This window comes from Podarcis bocagei (genome assembly GCF_964188305.1).
Source record: "Podarcis bocagei genome assembly, chromosome: 3".
Taxonomy (NCBI): Eukaryota; Metazoa; Chordata; class Lepidosauria; order Squamata; family Lacertidae; genus Podarcis; species Podarcis bocagei.
In genome coordinates this window covers 37503608-37523009 of record NC_138127.1, presented here as the reverse complement: position 1 = coordinate 37523009, position 19402 = coordinate 37503608, and the positions used below count along the sequence as shown (strand labels likewise).

Below are 19402 nucleotides of genomic sequence, written 5' to 3'. Positions count from 1 at the left end.
GAACTCAGCCACACAGGACAGCCGGCTCCGATGGCGCAACTTCAAGGGAAAGCTGGAAAGCGCTGCAAGAAAGGCCAACTTTTCCCGCCATCCTCCTTTGCCTTCCGTTAACTTCTACCTGTTGCGCCGCTTTTCCAACCAAGCCCCACTGGACCCGGCCATGCTCTCTCCTGCTTGCTCCGTCGATGAGCGAGCAAGAGGAGGACCGAGGGACCCGCAGAGCCTCGGGGTGGCCGCCAAGAGCTGCAGCGAGGCTCGCGTCCCTCGCCCGGTGGCCGGGAGGCGGCGGCTCTGAGGCGCCCTCCGCTTCTCGGCTGGGGCAGGAGGAGAGGGGCGGAACTACCGCCAGCCAGAGCCCAAACTTTCCCCGGCATGTGTCCTTGGGCGAGGCACGCGCCCAGCGGCAGGAGAGCGGAGAGGAGGAGAGCCGCGCGCCCGCCCGGGACCCTGGCGGCAGCATGAGCCTGTGGCGCTGCGCAGCGGCCCAGGAGAGGCGGCCGGGGAAGGGCTGCGCGCTGCGCCTCTTCCTGCTCTCCGCCACCCTCCTCCTCTGCCTGCTGCAGCTGGGGCTCCGGCGCTCCTGGGACGCCGCAGAGCCCGCCAAGGAGGCGCGCAAGCCACCTCTCCCGCCGGGAGCTCGCAGAGCTGAGAAGGCGAGCGAAGCGACCAGCAGGCGGCAGGTGACCTACGTGAGGAGCGGCCGCCGCAGGGGCCCAGCCGAGCCCACCTGTTGCCTCCAGGGGGCGCCCCCGAGCGACGCCCGCAAGAAGGTAAGAATGGCCGCCTCCGTGCGGTCGGTGGTTCACCCTTCAGTTGGGTTCAGGCCTGGTGGGCGTGAGGAGGTAATCCTATGAAGGAGAATCCCAGAATCATGGAAAGGACCCGGTGGGTCATCTAGTCCAACCCCTTGCAATGCGGTGCATTGAGGCCCTGAGGTTGCCAGGACATGATGTTAAATTATGAGGTGGCCTTGGGTTGTCTGCTGGAAGTCGCAAAAGGGATGGTTTCGTTTCTTTCTCTCTTGGCTGTTCATGCATAGTACATTTAAAGCACATCCAACCTCCAAGAATTGTAGGCGCTGTGGTTTGCCCAGCAAAACTACAATTCCCAGCACTATAAAACTGCTCTTCCCAAGATTATTGGGGGTGGGGGTGGGGGTGGCGGCGTGTGAACTTTATTCAGGTGGTCTGTGGCATGTTTTTGTTTTGTGGTTGAATATGGGATTTTTGTTTTTATGCTTCTTTTTTATATTGTATTTTGTTTTATTACAATTTTAATTCTGTGTATTCAGATTGTAGCACAATAAAATACAATATATGTATGAAATAAATCAATGGTGAGGCATGCACTGAGATTGAGCTGGTAAAGCTGTCACCAAATTGTAAAGTGACAGTTGTCTAATCTGAAAAAGTGACCTTGGAAATATTCTACAGAAATCTGGAGCATCCAAAGGATGTGTATTCTGGAATAAAAGGCATCCCTTGACAATAAATATTGTAAGGCAACCATAAGTCATGAGTGCTAGACTGGTACATTTATTTAATCTCAGCCTAGCAAATCTATTTCCATTATGGCAGGTAGCCCCATATGCTGGTAAAATTGCCTTCAAAAATAAGGTTAAGGTTGATTTGGGAATTTGAAGTTGTTTGTAAACTTGGGGCCCAGACAGGGTTTGAAGCAGTTGAGCCAAAGAGATCATGAGAAGTAAATTAGTTTTTATGATGAGGGACTCAAAATGCTGTCCTCATCTGGAACAATAACAACCTGAAGCAATACAAGCTCTGTAATGAGGACAGAGTTCAAATGTGATCAAAGAATGTCGGGCTTTGAGACTCTGCAGTAAGATTGCAGTCTGAAGCAACCTAAACTTTGAAGTAAACCCACTTGCAATCAGTGGGATTTGAGTAAACATGATTTAAGGTCAGGCTGTTCAGATATCAACTGGTGTCTCAGATCTAAATAGCCATATACTTCAGGGAAATGTCATTTTCAGATCTGCATTATGTCCGGTCCTCTCTATATGAGTGCCCTTCATCAATTAGAAATAATTATTGGTGGCAGTAATTTCCCTCTTTAAAGTGTATCAGATGTCCCCAGAAGTACTTCAAAGAAGAAAAGCTGTTGCCTGTCCTACATTGCAGATACCTTACTGTAACTCATTTCCTACATTTTATCTGGATAATGTGTATATGTAAGTACGTACGTATATATGTGAATGGTAAGCTGCATTGTGTTAAGGCAGGACAAATATTTTATGAATAATTCAGCGGTTCTTTCTCTCTCTCTGCCTCTGCTTTTCTTTTTTCTTAAATAATAATATAATATAATAATATAATATAATATAATTTATTATTTATACCCCACCCATCTGGCTGAGTTTCCACAGCCACTCTGGGCAGCTCCCAATCAAGTATTAAAAACAATACAGCGTTAAATATTAAAAACTTCCCTGAACAGGGCTGCCTTTAGATGTCTTTTAAAGATAGGATAGCTACTTATTTCCTTCACATCTGAAGGGAGGGTGTTCCACAGGGTGGGCGCCACTACCGAGAAGGCCGTCTGTCTGGTTCCCTGTAAGCTTACTTCTCGCAATGAGGGAACCGCCAGAAGGCCCTCGGCGCTGGATCTCAGTGTCCGGGCTGAACGATGGGGGTAGAGACGCTCCTTCAGGTATACAGGACCGAGGCCGTTTAGGGCTTTAAAGGTCAGCACCAACACTTTGAATTGTGCTCGGAAATGTACTGGGAACCAATGCAGATCTCTCAGAACCGGTGTTATGTGGTCCCGGCGGCCACTCCCAGTCACCAGTCCAGCTGCTGCATTCTGGATTAATTGCAGTTTCCGGGTCACCTTCAAAGGTAGCCCCATGTAGAGCGCGTTGCAGTAGTCCAAGCGGGAGATAACTAGAGCATGCACCACTCTGGTGAGACAGTCCGTGGGCAGGTAGGGTCTTAGCCTGCGTACCAGGTGGAGCTGGTAGCCAGCTGCTCTGGACACAGAATTAACCTGCGCATCCATGGACATCTGTGAGTCCAAAATGACTCCCAGGCTGCGCACCTGGTTCTTCAGGGACACAGTTACCCCATTCAGGACCAGGGAATCCCCCACACCCACCCGCCCCCTGTCCCCCCAAAACAGTACTTCTGTCTTGTCAGGATTCAACCTCAATCATTTCAGGGATGCTTTTGTTTGTTTTTAGGAACATAGGATGGGTTAGACCAGTGTTTCTCAAACACTGCTCTGGGATTCACCATTGGACCTTGTACCACTTTCAGGTGGGCCTCAGTGCCACAGCCTGCCCAGTGCCACCCTAGCTATGCTATTTCTAAGTGATTCCCACCATAGCCTTGGATGGCTGCTACAAAAAGCTCCAGTACGCAGACACGCTTTGTATTTGTGGTCAACCTCGGATGGAAGACATCACCCATTATTAGAGCAGCAAGCAAAGTTTAAAATCAAGGAAGTCAGACCCTAAGCCCTTTACCAGATGTTACTATTCTTTTTGGACCTGTGGTCACTTTTGCAAAACAGAGGAACAGTTTGGGCAGTATGTGCATGCTGCAACTCTCCCCCCTCCCCAGCTGTAACCCCACTAAAATCACCCCATGCCTCAATTAGGCTTGGGGAAAAAAATCATTCTCTTACCCTTGGAAGAAGCCATCTTTAGCTCATTTCAGAAGGGGGGGGGTGAGACCCTGTGGGCATCATAAGTGGCTTCTGTGGGCAGCTGTGTGCCCACAGGTACCACATTGGTAACCCATGCTCTTACAGTGCAATCCTAGACATGTCTATTCAAAAGTGAACCCTATTGAGTTCAATAGGACTTGCTTCCTTGGATTGCTTTGTAAATGTAAAAGTTATTCTACCCCCACTTCTCCTCCAGCAGTTAAAATGGATTACAGAGAAATTTAAAATACTGATAAGGATCGTACTCTCAGATGTTTGAAATGATGTTCTTAATATAATCCTTAAATAACCACAGGGTTTAGATGAATTGTTGGGGGGAAATTTGCTTTGCTTTGCTTTGTTTTATTTTTGATAAAGACTATCAGGAATAGCGGTATTCTTCTATGAGTAAACATTGTGATGAAGGTTTTTGGCATGCTCATCAGGGACTTCCTGCTGGGAGCCACAGGTAAAGAGAAAAAAATGCACAGGGGCTATGCTGAAAAGATTTTGAAATATTTCATAAAGTTCTGCCTCTTATCAGATGCAAGGATCTTGATTGCAGGTTATCTCCATAACTGCAAGCAATTATAATCATATTAATCATATGGATTTGTTCTTCTTAGTCTGTGTTAAAATAACACATTGAGAGTTAAATGGCTTCTGTCTTCACCTTCAGGCTGTTTTTATGTAAAGTTATAACTGCTAAGTACATTTATCTGATTTTTAAAAAGCTGAATGTATGGAAAACAATAAAAAACAAAAGGATTGTCCTTTGCAGCCCAACCATGTGACAGATCTGGTAAACACCAGAGCCACCAATATAATTCTTCAGCATGTTTGCCAAGAAACCAGATGTTTCTACACTTTCTGGTTTATAAAAAACATATTCTCCCACTTGGCATTCACAGTACATCACAGCCATCCAAAGAACAACTAGTGGAGAGAAATGATGTGTTATGATTTGCAAAATGAAAGCATGAAGCCCTCTTTATAGCCTGATAGAGTAGCAAAGATAAAATTGTCAAGTATGTCTCAAAATGCCACAATGGGAAATAAATGTATGATGACGATTTTAAACAATACCAACAAAAACCAGGTTTTTTATTTTCATAAATGCACATATTTGTCCTTCATGGCTGCTAGCAATTATGAAGCCTACATATTACTCATTGCCTCAACTGCAGCTAAGAAAATAGAATGGAAGTTTACATTTTCATATTTATTTATGCATTCATTAAATGTTTATCCTGTGCCTTTAGCTCATCCATGCTCATTATAAAAGACTAAAAACAGTGCAATCATACATTTTTTAATAAAAACAACAAAAAATAAGATCAAAATAGCAGGTAGAACATAATAAATACAATGCAACACATAAGCATTTCATCAATGGCTTACTTAATAGGTTTTAAAATGAACGTTTAGGAGAATGAAAAGGTATTTTGCCTGGCACTGGAATGATATCAGTGTATCAGGTGAGCTTCCCCGGGGAGACATTCCAAGGCTGAGTACCTTGGAATAGTTATTTGGCCACATCTGCACTATGCATTTAAAGCACTGCTATAGCATTTTAACAGCCATGACTTCCCCTGAAGAATCCTGTAGTTTTAAGAGTTCTTAGAAGACCACTAGTCCACTCAGTTACAATTGTTAGCAACCAATCCCCTTTCCCAAGGAACTCTGGGAACTGTAGGTCTGTGAGGGGAATAGGGGGTCCCTAACAACTCTCAGTGCCCTTAAAAGATCACAGTTCCCAGGATTCTTTGAGGGACGCCATGACTGTTACAATGGTATAATAGTGCTTTAAGTGTATGGTGAAGACGTGGCCTATTTCATTCACCATCTGCCTTTCCTCAAAAGGGGGCAGGCCCAGCCCAAGACATTGTGGTCTGAGGGAAAGGGCAATACCGGACACACACACACCCCACACACAATCCAACTTCTCTCTGTACTGGCAGTCAGATTTTGCTTCAACAATGGGACAGTGTCCACTACTGCATCTGAGGGCAGCAGCCTAGTTTAGAGGGCAGAAGGCTGTGGGAGAATGAATGGGAGGCTCAAGAGGAGCAGCTGGGAAGGCTGCTGCCACTTGGCTTCTACCACCTGAATCAGATGTGTTACTCTGCCTAATGTTAGGGTCGGCCCTGACGGGGGGGGGGGCGCACCAGGAAAAGACATACAATGACTTTAGGGACTGGGTGAACTAGTGTGGACAAAGATGAGCTAATATGTACTTGGACTTTAAACAATGTAGGTGTTTAAAGTTAGGTAGTCATCAGCACTTCCAATTAAGCTCAGACGTGGACTGGAAGTCAGCAGAGCTGGGTGAATACAGCAACCCTAGTGACTATTTCAAACTAGCTCCCATCCTTTAAAATGTATGTGTACAAGATTGCAATAGTCCAACTTGCGCCAAAAGGAAAGGTTTGAGAGAGGCTGATAACTGGGACATCTTTCAAAGTCTTCCCCAGCTTCTCCATCCCCTCCTCCTCAATACTTCCACTTGATATATTGCCTGTCCCACTTCTCCTCTTGAGCTGCTGAAGGCAAAGCCTCGGAAATGCATCTTTTTTATACCCCCTGTTTTGAGGTTCTAGATTCAGGGAAGATAAAGTTTCCTGCCAGAATTGGTTCTCTGCCCTTTGTCACAGGGAGTCAAAGAGAAAGTTGGGAACTGACTATTACAGGCACACCATTACCATTTCTGGGAAAGAAACATTTCTTGAATGTTTAAAAATTGAAATCTTGCAGTCTCTTTGACTTTCATCCAGATTTATTTTCCTTAATAAAGGGAATTTGTAGCCTTTGGCAAAAAAACACACACACTGAAATCTTTAGGACACTTAACAATAACATTATTATGTTACAATAAAAATGCTATTGCATCATCTTAGAAACTAGGAAATGCCACACTGAAACAGATGGACTGAAGAAATTATATCTGACCGTGCCTGGACTGGAAGCTTCAAAGGAAAAACCAAAACTAATTATAATCATTAGCATTCCTTCCAAGGGCTTATGATCTGATATACCAGACCTTTCAGAAGTGACTGATTCAGAGTAGTTATTCTGCATCAACATTCCTTGCTTACTCAGGCAGGGAATCTCAAGTGTTGCACATATTCTTATATCTTCGCTCAATATCTTGGATTGCTTTTAGTGTGCTACTGACAGAGAATTTTGAACTCCTCCATCTCTTCATATCTGAATTAACCACCCTACTAGGTTTTCAAAATCACAGATGAGAGGAGCCTCATTATACTGCTTCTCATTTTGTTGTTTTGGTCATCTTTAGTCTCTGATTATCCGATGCACGTACAAACAAAACCCAGACTTTGGATACGATCCTAATCATGTTTGCGTGGAAGTGAGGATCACGCTGCAAAAATAGCAGATACTGTTAGTACTGTTTTAAGGACATTTAGCAATTGGAGACATAGTCCTTCACTCCTGTGTTTATAATTTTGTGAACATTTAGCAACAGCATTCCTGGTTGCTGAAATAATGACATAAAAGGCATCCTGAATTGAATACATCAATGTCACATGAGGTGTGCTGCTGCTCTGTTGCTCTCTCAGCTGTGGCAGTGCTGCCACTTGCCAGAACTGGAATGGCTGGGGAAGCACTGGGTTGGCAGTTGTGGGTGCAGATGTGCATATACCTGCTGTCACTGCCAGCCTGATCCTTCCCCTGCTGTGGCTGCCACCCTGCCCTGCTCTGTCTTGGTCATGGTGACTGTGACACCAGTGGCATCCCACCTCATGCACTGTGAATGGATGAGATGTGGGGCATGCTCTGGGAAAAGTTAAACCAACAACTATGGGGCTTAAGTGCAACTAGCTTTCTTAGAATTGGTCCTACATCATTCCTTAGCAATCCTCTGGGTGCAAAGGGCTTATAAGGGAGTTTGTGCTCTCAGTGCTAAAAAAGGGGAACTTTTCGCACACATGGATTTTATATAAACTCTTGGTTATCTTCTCCTGTGATCAAACCCATTTCGCCTGGGAGATTAATAGCATTACAGCACTAGGTATTGTGACTTCAAGCCATTGGCATCTGCATGGATAACTAAGGAAGACTTCAGGGAGTTCTTGTTCAAATATTGTCAGTCTGAAAGAGCAGACTGAGAGAGATTATTGTGTTTGCAATAAAAGGATGCCCTTTCATTGACAGTTGTTTTCAACAGCAAATAATCAGGTCCCAGGAGCACCAGCGCAACCTGGTACAAAATCAGGGGGGAGGGGAGCAGAGAAAGAATGAAAGAGAAGATATAGAAGCTCTGGAATTATTTTCGTAGTAACTGCAAGGAAAAGCTACTGATCTTTTAATTATATTTTAAAGCCTTTTCATTTGCAGTTAATAGACCAGAAAATACTGATTATAAAATGGTTCCTGGCAGTGATGTCTCTTGCAAGCTTACTAGGTTAATGATCACACAGCAGAGCCATGATCCTTGCATGCTTACCTTAGCTTTTAAAAAATTAGTCTTGCTTCATACATTTTTGAGCAGCAGCTGGGCAATCCTATCTTCCAGGGGGTGGGGGAAACTCATAGCGTGACATGCTGTAATTATAATCACCTAGCAAAATCTCATCAAATTTGATGAATTGCAGGGTGATGGGCGATGAACAGAGAGCTCCGTCTTCCTTTCTCCCAGTAAGGTTCAGTTTCTTTTCATCCCTTCCTGTTCCTCATTCTCTAGCTCTAACCCCCCCCCCCCACACACATCCCAGCAGTGGTTATTCTGCCCCAGCTCCTATGTCGAGGGAGGCAGACGGTTCTTACCAACATGCTGGTAAGAGGGTATTGCCCTGTTCTTCATTTCCTGCTAGCACTTTAGTCACAACAGCTAATGAGCAGGATCTGTTGGATCAACTTCCTAGCATTGCTTTTTTTGAGTGGGGGTGGATACTCTAAAATACACAGTTGGGCAATGCCATCTGTCACCAAACAGGGGCAACATTTCTAGTTCTATCGAACTCTTCATCAGGCAAGATACTACACCAAGGTAGGAGGTAGTGAGGATATGGGATGCTGGAGACCTCTGACAGAAACTGGAGAGGAAAATGCTGATGTCCACTTATTTGTCCAGTGTCCAGAATGGAAATCAATCCAGCAAATATGATCAGTTGTTTCTGCTTTCAGTCTTCAGATGATACATAATGGATGACTCCCCTTTCCCCAAGTTCAGTTGTGTTTCCTTTGTATTGTATTGAAGTGAATGGCCTGTGCATTGAAATGAATGATGGGGCATAGCATAATAATACTGTGATTGATAACATCATTAGTTATGTAATTAATTACATAAAATTACACTACAGTGGACACTAAGAAAATAATGCAGTTTTTGTCAGAAGCTGAACTGCGTCAGAACAGAAGCACTGTACATAACGAACATGGGTCTGAATGGAAATCAACACCTTCTTGCATCCCTAGCATGGATGTGGTGGTGGTGGGAATTAAAAAGCAAAAAAGTATAAAAATTATTCTGGATGTTATGAGCTTTTAGACTCTGTTCCAAAACTGTACACTTAAAAAAATATCTGCTCGTTGTTACAGATACCAAGTTACACACCATTTCTGAGAACACAAAGGCCGCCCATTACTCAGCTCCCCCAACACATCACAAGTTGATACACACAGGGCCCTAATTAGGCACAGAGCAGAAACAAAGAGAAGCACAGCAATCTGTATTTTAGCAAAGCTGATGATTAATTCTGTGTGGCGCTAGGTGAGAGAGTCAAGTGATGCCAAATTGACTAAAAAGGTATTTTCCAAGGCACCTAAAAATGTAGCTATGTTGGTGTATAAGAAAAAACAACAACCTGCAAAATCTACAGCTGGGCAATGTAACAGAAGGGAGGCGGGCTGGGAGAGCTTGCTTCTGCACTTCCTTGCACAATTTCCTTGTGAGTAGGTCAGCCATGCCCTGAAACTATATGGTAATTGCTGCCACTTTTCTTCAACACTTACAGCCTCCAGACAGGAGGGAGTTCTAGAGCAGTGTTTCCCAACCACTGTTCCGCGGCACACTAGTGTGCCGCGAGATGTTGCCTGGTGTGCCGCGGGAAAAATTAAAAAATTCGATTTTTTTTTTAAAAGTCAAATTTTCGATTGGGGCGCCGTCACTAGATGACCCCTGGGGTTCCCTCCCTCCCTACCGCTCTGCGCCTCCCACCTCCTCCTCCGGGGAGGCCCTTCCTGGCTCTCGGCCAAGGCTTGGCGGCTGCCACTCACTCACTCGCTCGCCCACCCGTCCCTCCATCCCTGCACCCGGCCTCTCCCCCTCCGTCCCCGGCGCGGGGGCTGCCGGGATCCGTAGTCCCCTCGCCCTTGGGCTCCGCACCCGCGCGGGGTGCGCGAACTACGTTTCCCAGCGTGGCCTGGCGGGCCGGGCGTTTTGTTTGAAGCGCTCTTCTCCCGGCCATGGAATGAGCGCAGCGTCGGCGGCCGGGCGGGCAGGGGCTCTTCCGCGCAGACCCCGCGCAGCCTGCCTGCGCCCCCGCGGAGATCGGGCGGCAGGATGGAGCCCGGGGATCCCCGCGGAGGCGGAGCGGCGGAGGCTGCCCCCCAGGTAGGGCTGCGTCAGGGGGGGGTTATTTTTGCAATGCTGCATCCACGCCGGAGGGGACGCATCGGACCGCGGGGAGACCCCTTGGCGGGCGTGCAAGGCAATGCATGCGTGCAGGCGTTGCATGGAGTGCAGTGCAATGCAATGGCAACGCGGCGCCCTGCATGCATGCATGCAACTTCCACCGGCGCTCCGGACTTGGCAGGTGAGGGGGGTCCCCAGTGGGCGGCAGAGAGAGCCGGGAGGGCGAAGGGGAGCCGGGGGGGAGCAGCGCTGCTCCCCGAGCCGAGCCCGGGGGGAAAGTTCGGCGTCGTTGCGCCGGGTGTTGGAAGCGGAGGCTGGCGGGGGCTCCTCACCTGCAAAACCTGGTCGCCTCTCATATATTTCGTGCATTGCATTCATCGCCCGCTTTCTCCTCCAAGGAGCTCCCGGGGGCGCGCGTGGTTCTTCCCGTGTTATCCTCGCAACAACAGCCCTGCGAGGTGGGTCAGACGAGTGGCCCAAGGGAGCACCCAGGGATTGTCCTGGCCAGGTGGGGTGATTTGAACCCTGCTCTCTGCCCAGCCTTCGTCCTCATTTAGCCCCCACGTGTGCATGACTGTGCATGACTGAGGTTTCCCCCCCTCGTCTTGGCTATGGTGTGAGTCTGTGCTGTTAATTAATGGGGTTCTGCCTTCGGAGAAGATGAGCCAGCCCTCAAGGAGGTGATTATGTAATTTGCTAGCAATTCATGTCCCTCCCGGCGTGACGCTGCGCGCTGACGTCATGGGGATGTAATGGTGGTGTGCCTCGAGATTTTTTTCATGAAACAAGTGTGCCTTTGCCCAAAAAAGGTTGGGAAACACTGTTCTAGAGTGCTTAAGGAAATACTAAAACCCGGGACTATGAAGTAGCATTTAGATTCTATGACCCTCTCCAGGGTGCAAGATCTGTCTCAGTTTACAAGGAGCAATAGGGCTAGTATCCAGCTGCCTTTCCCTCTTGTGGATACAGTGCGACCAGCTCTTCTCGCCATTGAAATCCCATTATTTCACCCCAGGAACATAGGTGCAGTGGCTAGACGTGTGAGAGATTACCTGAATCCTGGAGTTTGGCTGAAATGCACTTCAGACCCCAGCAGCCAAATGCTATGAAGTTTAATTAAGAATAATAAAAATTGGAAAATAAAGGGACCCCCTAGCTAAAATTTATGCTGACCTAGCTACATATAGGCTTCTGGTTTCCTCATGAGTAACACAGTGTAGGTGGGCTCAGTGGCGTAGCGTGGGGGGTGCAGGGGGGGGCGGGCCGCACCGGGCGCAACATCTGGGGGTTAGGGTTAGGGGGCGCAAATCCATGGGTTAGGGGGCGCAAATCCATGGGTTAGGGGGCGCAAATTACTTGCCTTGCCCCGGGTGCTGACAACCCATGCTACGCCACTAGGTGGGCTGTTTCAGGGTTTTCTGATTGGGAACTAATCTTGATTGAAAAATTGCATATATGTGTAATATATTATTGGAAAAACATATGTGAATGCATATAAATACTGAATAGTATAATGGCTATTAAATGCATGCGGAGACACACCCATGCATTTATAAAATATAACCTGCAGTCTTCCTAGTGGGCTGAAACATAAAGCAGATAATAAATGGAGTGATTGCAATTTGTTAGAATGTAAGTAGTTTATCATTTCTAGAAAACATATCCACGTTCCTTTAGGATCTTTGTAACTTATTGATGCAGCTTGAAGTTATTTATGCTAGTCAGCCTTTTTTTGAGAGAATAAAGTAAAGGCGACATGCCGGCCTTCTTAAGGAGCCAGATAATTTATGAGAGTAATAGAATTCTGTATACAAATATGCTGAAGGCCATGCATACCAGTGGAATGAAAGCTATAATTTGGAATCTACTGTTGTGGTAATAACTCAGCAGCATTTAGAGCAGAGGCAGTTGAGCTGTTTCCAGCCTCATTTACAGGAGCTAGCAGCAAACTTAGTTGAACAAGTGGGACCTGCAACAAAGTCTTGCCGTTTTGGAGTGCTCCTCTAGCCAACCACACCCTCTTCCAGGCCACTCCATTCTATTCCATTTATATTCCCCCTCCCCCCAAAAAGTCATTCAGCATTCTGTGGTCACAAAGACGTTAGGTAGCTCAGTTGGTAGAGCGTGACACTCCTAATCTCAGGGTTGTGGGTTTGAGCCCCACATTGAGGGGTTGGACTTGATTACCCATGATTCCTTCCAACTCTACGATTCTAAGACTCTAAGCATGCTAAGTCCTTGCTGGACCTTATTGGGGTCATCCTGTCCTCTGGAATAATCCTAACTTCTGGGTGGAGAGCAGTGGGGCTGACCAGAGCAGTGGGGGCCACCATTGCTTGTATATTTTTTGATTTTGTTGCTGGGCTGGCAACAAGTGGATGCAAGAAAGAAATCCAGATCTGACTCCTCTCTGTTAAACCAGTTTGGGATCCATTGGACCCTTGGCTGGGCCATTTGTTCTGCCTCTCTCTCCTCATCCTTCCCTGTTTGAGGACATTACATTGGATACTGCTGGCACTGGCAACAGCCTACAGTGTTGGTGAGTGCAGCAAAGCCCCCTGCAGTACAGTATTGGATCCTCTGCCACATCAGTGCAGGTTAGGATTGCTCTGCCCATTGGCCTTTGGTCTGATCCAACAGGGTCTTCTTATGTTATAAGTAACTGCTGGAAATGTTAGTTTACTGATCTTTTATAGTCTGGTAATCCTACACCTGAAAATAGTTAATATTGCTTGAAGATACAGCCATTAACACTCAGGTGGTAGGAAAGGTATTTGCGTGCAACAATAATGTATAATAAAAATAAAAAACCCTTGTTGCTTAAAGGCTTAAGGTTGTTGTTTTTAAATCTTTTTTTAAAAAAAATATTAGGCGAATTCGTTCTGCTCAGCAGATTTTTGCTTGTAAAAGACTACAGGGTATTTTTTTTATTTTTCTTGCTTTAGGCATAGTAATGCTATTTAGTGCTTTTAATGAAAATTTTTAAATGAAGGTGTGGTTCTTTTAAAGTAGTCAGAAGCAAGTGAAGCACAGTGGATCTTGTTTCAGACTTATTAGCCAACACGTAGTTAGTTCTTCTTAAAAAACAAAACCTGCAGTTGCACTGCTATGCTCACTTTCTTGAGAGTAACATTCATTTAACCTGTTGTGATTTAAAGCCAAATAAACCTGTATAGAATTGGACCAAGAGGATGGGGATGGGCATAGCTCAGTGGTATAATACATTGTGTTATAAGTTTGGGGATTGGGTGGGAAGAAGTAGGCTGTATGTGAGAGTCATCTAAGCCCTGGATCCATCAAGTGTTAAAATATAAGGCAGGATAGCTTCCTGAGTTGAGGGAATATCCTAGGTTATTAAGGCAACAAAGGAAGTGGCTTGGCACCAGACATCAAATGGGTGGGCCTTCCTCCCTCAGCTCATGGTTCGTTAGAGGGATGAAGAGTTTAGAATTGCAGTGATGGGGGCCAGAAGTGAAGCAGCAAGTTGGAAAGAGAGTGAGAGTAATGTTTGAAAGCAATATTTGATTTCAGTTTGGGTTATGGGAGAAGCAAGATCCTTTTGGGGTGCTGTGAACCGCTCCATCATATGCTCAGGTTGTACATATGTGTAAATAAACCATATATCATAAAGACACCACAGTCTCCACTGTGCCTCATTCCCAAAGGAAACATGGACCTTGGGTGAGCGCCTGGAACCCCTGAAATCTCACACTGCTCAGAGATTGGGGTGGCATGCAACAATACTTTGCCTGCAAAAAGTCCCAGGTTCAATATTTGGTGTCTCCCATTAGGCTACAAAAGACCTGCCTGAAACGCTGGAGAGTCACTGCCAATCAGAGTTGACAATATTGAGCTAGATGGACCAAAAGTCTGACTTGGTAAAAGGTAATTTCCTGTGATGCTCCTTTTTGCTGTACCGTATGTATTACAGGACATTTCTTTTTAACTAGACAGATTCTAATTGCTCCCTCTCATAGTGCACTCAGTCAAGGCCCTATCCATCTGGAAGTAAAATGTGGGCACCTTAAAGAAGGTGCTGGTTTCCAAGCATTTTGGTGACCCTGCACCCCACCGGGGAAATAGAGATGTAATTTTGTAAAGGAAAAGGAATGATACCCTCCCAACAGCCCACGAGTATGCCCTGTGTTTTCCAGGGATGTCTGATGAAAAAGCAAAACAGAAAAGATGGAAGATGTAGGTGAAAGAATTAGCTGCCTTGAGCTCCATACAGTTCATAGTATGCTGAAGAAGGGTGTGACTTGCTCTGTGGAACTCTGGAACCAAACGCTTAAAAGGGTGGGGAGATACTGCAACATTTTGCTGCAAGCTCTGCTTGTGATTTGAGATTTAAAATTACATTTAACCTTTTTCTTGCAAATGCTATTTCTCTGTCAAATTCAAAAACTGTTTGTTTTATACCTGTGTATAAAGAAAATAAAAATACACCCCAACATACAACCAGCCCTTTAGAATATGCATGACTTTTTTTTTTATTAACTGGATTTCTGTGTTCAGAGACCAGATGTTCATTGTCAGCTGGATCCACTCAAAAGGGTCTTTACTTTCAGAGCTTTGAGGAGATTTCCAAATTTCCAATTTCTACCTTTCCAGTACCCTGGTGGGCCTCCAGATTTTAAAAGCTGTGGTTATGCTTTCAAGCACTTGAAACTAAGAGTATATTTCTAAGTATGGTGTATAAATAATAAGCCATTAGTGGTAGTGCTCTCCAGAGTCCTGAAAGCCTCCAAAGTAAAACTAAAAATCTGGCAATCGACTGGAAGACCTGCTTTTGAGGGTTAGAGATCACAATCTCCCAAGCACTTGATTTTACTGATTAATAATTAAAAGCATCTGGTTCATTTGGATGAGCATCCCATTTCGAGCTTATCGTCTGGGAAATGGCCTGTTTGAAGTCAAGCACCACTTACTCCTTACAGACCAATGTTTGTCTAGGGTTAGGCAGACTTAAAGTTGGCTAGTTTAGCTTGCTTAGTGATCTGGATTTATTGGAATGCTCTGCTGTAAAATAGTATAGCTGACCTGTCAACAGTGATGAGCAAGGATGGTTTTGGCAACTTGGACATTAAGTGGAAAAGGAGTTGCTAAGTTTCAATCAGGCTATCTTTTTAAGAGCCCCATGGCAAGAAGAGAGGAGGCAGCCATAGTTTCTTCCACTTCACTTGACCATTCCATTTCATTGCTCTCACCCCTTTGCATGCAGCTCGTGTGAGTGAGCAGCACCAAATCCAAAATCAGCTGATGTGTGGAAGTGTCTGTGGCCAAGAAAAGCCCTGGCTGCATCCACTCTTGCTGCTGAAGAGTTGTTAGAGAGAGAGATGTGCTCTCCTATTTGCATTTTGATCCTTCTCTGTCCTGCATTGCAGATATTACTGATCCTTCCCCTTGCTGCTTTCCTCCTGTGAGCATGAGAAACTTCAAAGAACATATGCAAAAACAGAGAATCATAGTTGGAAGGGATCCTGAGGGTCATCTAGTCCAACCCCCTGCATTGCAGGAATCCTGCACAGAGGCATGCAACATGTTATACAGTGGTGCCTCGCAAGACGAAAAGAATCCGTTCTGTGATTCTCTTCGTCTAGCGGTTTTTTCGTCTTGCGAAGCAAGCCCATTGAAGGATTAGCGGATTAGCGGCTTTTAGCGGCTTATCTGCTGATCGGATCAGCTGATAAGCGGCTTAGCGGCTTAGAAAAAAGGGGGGAAGGGGAAAAAACCAGCAGGAACTCGCAAGACATTGTCGTCTTGCGAAGCAAGCCCATAGGAAATTCGTTTTGCGAAGCACCTCCAAAACGGAAAACTCTTTCCTCTAGCGAGTTTTCCGTCTTGCGAGGCATTCGTCTTGCGGGGCACCACTGTATTGCAATATAACATGGCTGTATAAATGTTAAAACTGCATCTAAGCCACAGGCTTAGAATTTGCATTCTAAACCAACCATTCAGCCAATCTTGTATATGAAACTTTCTCCTACGTAGGGAATTGTTTTGTAGCCTTTTGGCAGCTAGTGGCCCACTCCCAGCATCCCTGAGAGATCTAACCATTCTGGTCAGTAATGTCATTACTATAGCTAAATCTGGAGAGTGAGTTTTCGAGCCCCAGGATTTCCTAAAGTCCCTTGGTAGGCTGGATTGTAGCAAGCTATGGTCACCAGCATTAAGCAAAGCCTCCCAATGGGTCTCCTGGCAGCAGTCATTCCAGCAGACTGCAGCAACGGGACAGATGGGAAGCCAGGTCCACAGTTGCTCCTTTCCCTGAACAGTTTTCATTTGAACTGGTCTTTAGAAGAGCTTTATAACTTTAAGAACTGGTGCCTGAGTTTGCTTGTTTTCCTTCTCCCTCCTCTTTTTCCTTTGCGTTGTGCCTTTTAGGTTGTAAGCCCGGGGGTAATGACAGTCTTGTTTATAACTGATATTATATAAGCTACCCTGGGAGCTTTTTTGGCTGAAGAGTTGGGTAAAAATAGTTTAACGAGATCACAGGGGCTGGTGCTGTACATTTCCCATCCTCTGTTGTGCTGATGGACACTTTGATGCTTCAACATGTACAGTCACAGGTATCTAGGCAACAGCCCCACCTCAGACCATGGTGTTTCTGACTTGATCCCTGGAGTCCCTCACACTTTCTTCTAAATTTAGATTTAGGGGCTAAGCTCCTTGGGGCAGGGACCTATCTTTTTACCTCTAAAGCATCCTGTATATTGACAACGAAATAAATGATTGATTAAGTAATATTTGACTGTTTCCTCTGGCCCATCATTTATTTAAAAAATCATTTATTGCTCTTACACTTGTTAATATTCCCTCTCTCTCAAAGGCTCAGGGTGGATAATAACTCTTAGTGCATTTTATAATGAAACACTGGTGTACAATATATTAAAATAATAAAAAAGAGCCTGCACTTAAAAGACCTTTCCCTCTACTAATCCCCTACCACTAGATTATTGTCTGAATAAAAAAGACATTGCATTACTTCCTGGGGATTTCGACTCAGATAATTTGTGCACTTGTCATTCTTATGCTTTTTAATATTGTGCTTCAGAATTAATTGCTTTTAATTATTAAAAACTTAAGCTCACATGAGAAATGCAGTAAAAGTGGAGCAAGACACTTTGGCTGAATTCAGGGAAGATAATCTGCACAGGGCAGGCCTTGTTGGATCAGGAGCCATACGCAACAATCTGAGGCTCATGATCTGTGCATTCAGATGCACAGTGTTCCGTGCATCCAGTTACGGATGTTGTCTTTCCGCACAGCATTGCTTTCAGTGGTGCACATTTGATTGTGTATCGGGTGGGATTTCCAGAACATACAAAGACTGGTAACACGGGCATTCCAAAGTGAAACTTATCTTTACTAAGGCACAGCAATCTTAGGAGTGCCCCTCATTTTTATCGTTTTTTTACAGCTCTGAAGTGTGCTTTGCTTTTGACATTTGGCCTGGGAAGTCTTGACGTCTCCCCTCCTGGCTTCCCTTAGCACACAAGCTAGTTTACAAATGCGGCTGCTATTGAGTGCTCAGTGGGTAGCTAATTTTTGGCACAAGGCCTTTGTGGGTCAGCTTCAAGTTTTGAGATAACATGCTCTATTATTGTAGGGCTGTGGGATGGATTCCACATGTGGTCAGACTGCTAAATGGCATGAAATCAAATACTGATGGAGAGTGAGAGCATTATTTAACGAACTGATACAAAGAAAGCATTGTACGTGTACACAATGCTGATGCTGTCAAGGAAAGCCTTAAAAAGGCTCTCTCAGGGAAATGCCTTTGAAGTCTAAAAATAGAGGGGTGGACCTACTACTGACACTTTGCAAGCCCTTCCTCCTCCAAGCTTTCCACTTAACTGGGTGGGAGTTTGACTCTCGGGCAATTACCTGCTGCTTCAAAGGAAGCCATCTCTGCTTCCAGCAAGCACCCTGTGACATTCAGCCAACAAACCCTCAACCTTTTAGGAGAAGACTTTGTAGCTATCACTATGTTTCCCTTCAGTAATGCTGCATTACAAAATATTTAAACTCCAGTTCTAGACATGTTCATGTTCAGTAAGGCAATCTATATTTCAGTGGTCAACTGTGTACAGATTAGCAGCTTAAAACGTGGTGAAATAGTTTCCCCTTCTGTGTTTCAAATTGCATGTACACATTGCTGTACACACCAGAGAGGGGGTGGGAATATCTTCACTTGATATGCATTGCCCCTTTGGTTTCCTCATGCCTGCAGGAACCTCCCCCCCCCCCCGGTTCCTGTTCACAAAGCTGTCATCTTCTGTCTCACGAGTAGCACATCTCAACTTAACTACAGAGTGATTGTGGCTTATATGTTCAAATCAGATGAAAGCTAGTTTGATAGGAAATGCATCAAACAACACTGTTTCTCAAGGAACTGCAGGTTCAGTATGAATCGTGGCTGACCTCATGTGAATACAACTTCAAACACCAGCAGCGGGAGAGCACTGGAGCCAAGAGTACACAGGAATGTGTGCATAGCCACAGATCTCTTAAAATTGCCATCACTTTAACTTTACCTACAGAGGCTGCAGAGTAGCTATAAGAATGCCACGTTTTGAGTAGCAAAGCACAAATTGTTGGTGCAGCCAGTATAAATGTAAAACAATCACTGGCGTTTGCAGTGTGGAGTGAGGCAGTTCAATTGTAGAAATGTGGTGGGCTTCTTTGCAAAATTAGTTTTCCTCCCTCAGCAATTCATTAGCTTGCTTCAGTCACAGATGTTAGTAGAGCAAATCATGAACATGGGGAAAATAGCCTCCAGGGTCTGTTTCCTATCCTTTTTACTGCAGGTAAATTATTTGCATTGCATTATCAATGAATTTACATTCAGGATACAATATGTATTAAGAATTAATAGTTCTCAATCTCAAGCCACAAGAGACGTATCACTGGCTGTGTACACACGCTGCAGCTTAAAATGGATTTGATGCGTCTCATTTGTGCGTGTTTTTTGCATAGTCAAGATGATCTTCTCATCTTAAGTGGCAGACTGCAATTCCCACCCCCGTGCTTTAGTTCAGATTTTCTCAATTTGTGGATAATGCGGGGGGGGGGGAGGAAATCCCAGCCTAAAAGTGCATGCTACCTGACTGTGTATTGTTTTAGTGGATTTTTTTT

General features: G+C 45.1%; 1 protein-coding gene across 1 annotated transcript in view; it reads left to right on the top strand.

Annotated features, from left to right (window-relative positions):
- METTL24 (methyltransferase like 24) overlaps positions 1 to 19402 on the top strand; it is a 70383-nt gene continuing 50981 nt past the window's right edge. The window contains exon 1 of the mRNA XM_081186735.1: positions 1 to 770. Coding sequence (XP_081042861.1) covers positions 186 to 770 — 585 coding nt within the window. The 5' untranslated portion in view covers positions 1 to 185. The remainder of the gene's footprint in view (positions 771 to 19402) is intronic.